General features: G+C 46.4%; 1 protein-coding gene across 1 annotated transcript; it reads left to right on the forward strand.

Moving 5' to 3' along the window:
- Nucleotides 1-356: 356 nt before the first annotated feature.
- On the forward strand, nt 357-5,156 carry UTP23 (UTP23 small subunit processome component). The gene is made up of 3 exons (XM_063324046.1): nt 357-585; nt 2,792-2,966; nt 3,875-5,156. The coding sequence occupies exons 1-3, from the start codon at nt 398-400 to the stop codon at nt 4,259-4,261; spliced, it is 750 nt and encodes a 249-aa protein (XP_063180116.1). The 5' UTR covers nt 357-397; the 3' UTR covers nt 4,262-5,156.
- Nucleotides 5,157-7,675: the final 2,519 nt, after the last annotated feature.

The raw sequence follows: 7,675 nt of genomic DNA on the forward strand, positions 1-7,675 counted from the left end.
CCTGTTCCAGTGCTTGACAACCCTTTCAGTAAAGAAATTTTCCCTAATATCCATCCTGAACCTCCCCTGGCGCAAGCTGAGGCCGTTTCCCCTTGTCCTGTCGCCTGTTACCTGGGAGAACAGACCGACCCCCGCCCAGTCCTCAGGTGACCGGTGCCGAGCCCTGACGGTGGCCGGGCCGCCCTGCAGCCCCTCGCACGGCGGGCAGGACCGCGGGCCGCTCCCGCACCCACCGCACGCACCGGCGGCGGAGGGGAGACCCCCGCCCGGCCACCGGCCGAGCCCGCCCCGGCCCCGGCTCCCTCAGGCCCCGGGAAGGGCGGGAGGCCGCCCAGGCCTCGCCCCGCCCCGCTCTGCCGCGGCGGCCGGGCCCGGCGCAGCTTCCGGGGGAGCCGCCATGAAGCTGAAGCGGCAGAAGCACGCCAAGAAGAACATGGGCTTCTACAAGCACAACTTCCACATCCGAGAGCCCTTCCAGGTGCTGCTGGACGGCACCTTCTGCCAGGCCGCGCTCCGCAACAAGATCCAGATCCGGGAGCAGCTGCCCGGTTACCTGGGCGGCGCCACCCAGCTCTGCACCACCCGGTAAGGCCGGGAGGGTGGGCCGCCGGGCAGGCCCGGGGACGGGGGACGGAGACCACGGCGGGGCTGGAGGTCGCGGGGCGCCGTGCGCATGCGCGGGGGAGCCGGTGGCGTGTGATGGCGGCCGTCCGTCCCGCCATCTCCCCTCAGCCCGGGCCGGCGGTGGGGGTGTGTGTCTGTGGGCTGTAGTTGGCTTGTGGAAAGGCAGGAGCGTCTGTCAGACACCGGCTGCCGTGCGGACGGTGGCGGTAGCTGAGGGCTGAGGCGGGGCGAGGGGTGGCCCCGGTGGGGGGCGGGTCGGGGTCAGGGTGGGCCGCTCCCCCGCGGAGCGAGGGCAGAGGCATGGTCGGGTCTCCTGGGCAGGGGGGGAGTTGCTGCTTGTCTGGCGTTTCAAGCTGCTAGCAAGGGGTTGTTTCCAAAATAGCTGTTCTCAAGGGAGAGCAGGGATCACAGAAGCATGGAATCATAGAATGGTTCGGGTTGGAAGGGACCTCAAGAGATCATCTCGTTCCAACCCCCCTGCCGTGGCCAGGGACACCTCCCACTAGACCAGGCTGCTCAAAGCCCCATCCAGCCTGGCCTTGAGCACCTCCAGGGATGGGGCATCCACAACCTCCCTGGGCAACCTGTTCCAGTGTCTCACCACCCTCACAGTAAAGAATTTCTTCCTAATATCTAATCTAAATCTCCTCTCAGTTTAAAACCATTACCCCTCATCCTGTCACTACACTCCCTGATAAAGAATCCCTCATCGTCTTTCCTGTAGGCCCCCTTTAGGTACTGAACAGCCACTATAAGGTCTACCTGGAGCCTTCTCTTCTCCAGGCTAAACAACCCCAACTCTCTCAGCCTGTCTTCATAGGAGAGTGCTCCAGCCCTCCGATCATTTTTGTGGCCCTCCTCTGGACTTGCTCCAACAGGTCCATGTCCTTCCTGTGTTGGGGGCCCCAGAGCTGGACGCAGTACTCCAGGTGGGGTCTCACGAGAGTGGAGGGGCAGAATCACCTCCCTCTCCCTCACTTGGATTTCTGCAATGACAGAATAGCTAACTGCCCATCATGGAGGCAAGCACTGAAAATATCAGTAAGACGCGTGCCCTAGGATACAGAAGTTAAACAGTGAGCCATCTTGCAAAGCATACAGAATGGCCCGTACTCCTAAACAGTAGAAAGTATCGAGTCATGACCTTAGCTGTGGAAGGTTTGGGAATCACTTTGATTCAAAATGTATTCCAGTCATGTCTAAATGTCACTTCTTGCTTACTTCTTTCAGCAATATCTGGTGGTCTTTTTGAACTGTTTTCACTTAGGCTGGCTGAATGGACTCGTTTTCTCTGCTGTCAGAATGCTAAGTTGGTGAGGCAGCACCTCAGTGGCATGACCAGAGCTTCCCTGAGGAAATGAGCTGGCTCACTGCGAGGGTCTTTGCAGAAAGAACAGTCTCAGGTCTCCACAAAGACTGGCCTCAAAGGCTAAACTTTCTTCTCTGGAAAGAAAAATAGTTGCTACCATATCCTTGAAGCTGCGTTTCAAGGCCATATGTTCCTGCCACTGTCCACGTTTAATAGGAAGACTCAGTGGCCGGAGTAAGTTAGGTTTCATCTCCTGTTCATTCCTGAGCGTCCAAGCTAGTATCCTCATAGACTGCTACACTGTCGTGTGTGAACGTCTGCTCTGAGTGCTGCTCTAAGAGGAGGATTTTACGTTTGCATTTTGTCTAGTTGGAACATTGCAGATTTGGAACTTCGAGATTTTTAATCATATGGACAGTGTTTTTTCTTCTTTTGCTTGAGTGAGTTGGAATCTAATAACAAGTTTGAAGCAAGGTGATGGACGCTAATACAGAGTTTAACTTGCAGGCAGTCATTAATCAGTTTGTGCTAATTCAAGTAATTTTATTTGTTAAGTAGTAGTTCATTTGCTAGGTGATAGCCGAACATAAATGTAAGGACTTAGCATTGTCACTGATAGGAAATATTTTTAATATAACTTAATATTGTTACTGGTTAATCTTGTTTGGAACCGAGGAAATCTTGCTGTTGTCTTCAGATGGGCTACTGCTTTCAGGTTACTGGCTGCCACTTAGAAATCATAGACCCTGAACAACAGGGCATCACTCGTTCCTAATTAACTCACGTCAACGTTTTGCTGTTGTAAAAAATGTGTAGTTATTTTCACATTTAGAAATCACTGTTGGTTTTGTTTTTCAGATGTGTTCTAAAAGAACTGGAATCACTGGGGAAAGCACTGTATGGAGCAAAATTAATTGCCCAAAGATTTGAGGTTCGAAATTGTTCTCACCACAAGGATCCTGTGAGTGGTTCGGTCTGTTTGCTTTCCATGATCGAAGAAGGCAACCCTCATCACTTCTTTATCGCTACACAGGTAAATGCTTGTGGGAAACATAACTCCATTTCATTTGAAGTGATCCTTTGATACCTAAGGATAAGGAAACCTACAGAAACCTCGATTATGATATTTTTAAATAGCTTATTGGAATTAATCTTGTAAAGCCTTACTAGCTCTTAAATGTATTTGCTAATTATGAAGTAGGGAATCTTTTCTTACTTGAACAACTAGATTTTTTTACCCTAGAAGGATATTGCTTAGTTTAGCAGAAAGTGTGACTTTCTGATGACTTCTGACTACCTGTTGATGTGTAAGAAAACAACCGATGAATGTTAATTTGCTTATTGCTTGTGTGTGCACCCCTGCCCCGAACTCTTTTGCACAGTAGTCTCAAAAGTGAAATTAAGTGTTGAACAACCATATAACTTCAATTTTAAGAAAGTTTGGAAGCTTTAAATAAATAATAAAGGTGGAACTTGTGCACAACTAAGAAAGGCGGGTTTTTTCTTAGGTCTGTTATTGGGACTCTATATAAATAATATACAATATATATGAAATGGTTTACAGTACAATTCTATATACTTACGTAAGATATAAGGGGTTTAAAATGGCTTGTTATAGAAGAAATTATGTTACTTCTTGTGAAGTGGTGGACTGCATACCAATGAACTGGTAATTTTTCCTCAAAAAAGGAATGTATGCTTACACATGCATGAAAAAAGGAAATGTTAATAAATTTTCCATCAGAAGTACAGCTAATCAGAAGGAGAGAAATTGAAATTTAAATTGCTCTGAAAGGCACTGCCACGTATATCTGCTAGATTAAGTTTCTTATCTTTTTCATAATGCAATTTATCTTCATAGTTTTGTATTAAAAGTAGGTTCATTTGAATTGCAAATATCATTTAATCCCAAAATATTGACTAAAGTATTTAATTTTACAGGACCAGGATTTAGCAAACAAAGTGAAAAAGAAGGCTGGCGTTCCTCTCCTCTTTATTATTCAGAACACTATGGTGCTAGACAAACCTTCTCCTAAATCTTTGGCATTTGTTCAAAAGTTGCAGATGAATGAGCTTGTTCCAGAGCACCAAAAACAAAGCATCGTGCAGCTTAAAGAAAGAGAAGGACTAGCAAAGCAAGAAGGTGAAAAGAGAAGAAAACGTAAAAGGGCAGGTGGCCCCAATCCTCTCAGCTGTCTGAAGAAGAAAAAAAAGAAAACACAGGAGGGTCAGGAGCCTTCTGCTGAAAAGAAGAAAAGAAGAAAAAGAAAGCGAAATAGGGTTAAAGGAGAAGCCGTGCAGTCAGTGCAGAAGAGTGAAGAAGAATAAACCCATCTTTGTAAACAGTGCAGGACTTGAACACTGTTTGGACTTGCAAAAAGAAAGATTAATATGCACTCATGTGAAATCGAGTTGTTAATATTAAAACTTATTTTTATAAGGTAGTACTGCTTATTATTGCATCTCAACATTTGCAGGTTATTGTCCTAATAATTTATTCTATTGTGTAGTAAATGAACAACAGACATATCAGCTCACATGGAGTTTACAGAGTAATTTATGCTGTAAGGGACTTCTTGAGGGCATCCGGGCACTTTGCAATGCGAAGAGTTAACTTTTGTACTCAAACAATACAGATAAATGAGATACTTATGCTCTTTTAGATCAATTCCACATTCTGTAACAGAACAACCTCTCACCACAAGAGATGGAAGCAGCATGCAAAGGTGCTATACTCGAGATGAAAGCTTTAATTAAAAACAGTCACACTCATCGTGGTGTCATTCCTACATTGATTGCTAATAGTGAGTCCTGACGAGAAATTTAATAACTCCTCAAAATCCCTTAATGCAGCATATTTGTTTAATGTATATCACCTTTCTCAAGCTGTCATATTCCCTTTTCCTTCACTTATTTGGGTACGGTGCCATGTTAATGTGGTTTTGCCTCCCATCCCCCCTTAAATATTGCTTGTATTTCTTCCCCCTCCCCCAGCCCGCCCACAGAAAGCACTGCTGTAAGTAGAGCTTGGGGCAGGCAGCAGAGATGGTTCATCTTCAAAATCTCATTCTGAGTCAAAAGTATATTAAAACCCAGTAACTTTACTAAAAATACCATTTTTAAAAATCGAGCAGAAAAGACGCACTAATTATTTACAATAGTCCCTTTCAGTGCATTGAAACAGAGCTCAAACATACCTTTTTTTGAAGACTATAGACAGACAAAAACATAATTACTGCAAAAAAAAAAAGATTATTCTAACAGTCCTCTAATGGCTCCCACCTTGAGGAACTGAAAACAATATTTATCTGTGTTTCCTTAGCATTTTGTTAACACAAACTGAGTCATGGTGTTGCCGTTGGGCAGAACTGGAAGGAAAAGGGAGTGAGCTCTTCATGGAAAAGCCATAAGATTTGTCTGTGGGGTAGCAGCAGCTCTTCTTCAGCCAGGTAAGTAACTCACCTTTCACGTTCGGAAGAGAGCTCCTGCCCAGGCAACACCAGTTTGAAATTTGAAAAGAAAACCCACCCTAGTTTCTAAGTAAAATAATTCCGCCAGTCCAAAGCTGCCGGGCTGTGTTTATAGAGGTGAGTGGGGAGCGGTAGGAGCCCCCTGTGACGCCCAGCCCCAGTGAATGGGGAGCGATGGCAGCAGCCTGTGACACCCGTCCCCGCTGGCAGGGGCTAGCTCTCCAGGCTGGTCTCTGTCCGTGCCCACCGGCGCGGCTGCCTGCCCACGGCCCTCTGCGGGTGCTCCCTGGCCGCACTGCTGCTGCGTGCCAGGGTCTGGTGGAGGTTTGGCTGGTCCAGGCTAGAAACCATGTTGGGGTCCCTCTAATCCAGCACTGGGAGCATCACTAGACATTGGTTAAAACGCCGCAGTGGAAATACCTGCAGAGCTGACTCTGCTGCTGTAGGTGTTCAACTCCACGTTCTGCCCAAAGCCGTGGTGGCCAGTCCCACTCCCCTATTTATCAATAAATCCTCTGGAGATCTGGCCACATCTCTAGTATAGATGGGGTTCCCAAAGTGATTTTTTCTAATAAAGTTTAGGATCGTTTTGCTGTTTGTGGCTTGTTTTGGTTTTGAAACTACATAAAGCCAGAGGTAAATTAAAAGGAGCTTGAGCGAGAACTTCTTTGGGGCTATTGATTTCCTCCTTTCTCAGACAGGATAAATGTATACCCCGAATCCTATGCAGTACCTCACTAAATCTTTTTTTTCTAAAGGGGAAATAACCCATGTTGTACAGCACAACGTATGCTACGTCTATAGAGTAATAGAAGAAGCAAACAATAATGCTTCAGCCGCAGTCTGTAGGGCATTAATACTGAATTTGGGACAGAGTCTCATCTACCAGCAGCAGAAGATATTTACCCAGACTGCCTGCCAGTTCCATTGGCTGGATTAATACGTTGGTGTGATCCGGTATTGCACAATAAATCACTCCCTGAGCATCTGTTAACGACACTAAATAGATGAGTTAATTAGAAGCTTCTGGAACCTGGGATGTTTATGAATCATTAAAGTAAATATGAATATGGTATGACTGGAAGAATAAATACATTCTGGTGGTGAAAGGAAAATAGGATGTCCAGAGCAGTCCTGCTCATTTGTTTTCAGCTACGCTGATACGGTGCAAATGACTTCTCCATCAGCTTTAGAGTGTTCCTGGGGTTTCTTGAACATGTTCTGTCAGGTGCAAGATGAAGAACATCAGAACAATACCGTTATTTATACTCATTGCATCCTTCATATAGAAGCTTCACAAGCAGCTACTGTACATTTCGTACCTCTGTGTGGGCGTAATATCTCACACAGGGAGCAGCCTGAGATACGGGGAATGAACAAATAAGAGCCCCAGCAGGTGTTATCATTTACAATCTCAGGGAGAAAGATTGCAGGGGTACCGAGAGAGAATGACAGAAAGCAAAAGTTTTCATACCCAGAGAGTCGGGAAAGAGAGAGAGAATGCACCTTGTGATTTAGGAACAGCCTAAATAACGCCAGGGGAGGGGGTTGTGATGTGTTTCTGGTAATTATTATGTCTGCGCACTCTGCGCCCCAAATTTGCCCAGGAGAGCTCAGCCGTCTGCCCACAGAAGCAGTCATTTTGCCAAAGTTGCTTTGGCTTGTTACAGGCTGGGCTCTCTCGGGGGGACTTCATTTTTCTGGTTTCTTCTCCGGAGGCTGAGAGGGAGAGCAAGCAGCTGCGCTCTCTCTATGGATACAGGGAAACAACCGAGCTGTTAACATGGGTCCAACCAAAAACAACCCAGAGCCGAGAGCTGGGAGGAAGAAAAGAGACAGCACATTAGTCACTGGGATTTAAAAGAAACCAAGGAAGAGAGAAAAATATATATGAGGGTTTCTGGGTGTTAACTCGGGGAACGAATTGGTCAGTAGTGAAATATGAACCAGGAATGGTTTAGTGGTCAAGGAGAGTAGGGAACATAGCAATAAACCATAAACAAATAATAATAAAAAAATCTTTCTAATTCCCTCAAGAAAACTTCATTGCCTTTTCTGACTCAGTTTCTGCCTTTCCAAACCAGGGAGCTGGACTGACTTACCCGCTCGCAGACCCTGCCGTGGCAGCCCGAGACTTCCCGCAGAACGCAGGTCTCACGGTGCCGAACTCTCCCTGTCCTTACGGCTTTTCAGCATTACACACTTTGCAGCGCTGGCAGGTTTGCGGCCAAATCCTTCTGTAGAGCTCGCCTGACATTGCACATGGCTCGCT

The sequence above is a fragment of the Chroicocephalus ridibundus genome, chromosome 2, assembly GCF_963924245.1.
Source record: "Chroicocephalus ridibundus chromosome 2, bChrRid1.1, whole genome shotgun sequence".
Taxonomy (NCBI): Eukaryota; Metazoa; Chordata; class Aves; order Charadriiformes; family Laridae; genus Chroicocephalus; species Chroicocephalus ridibundus.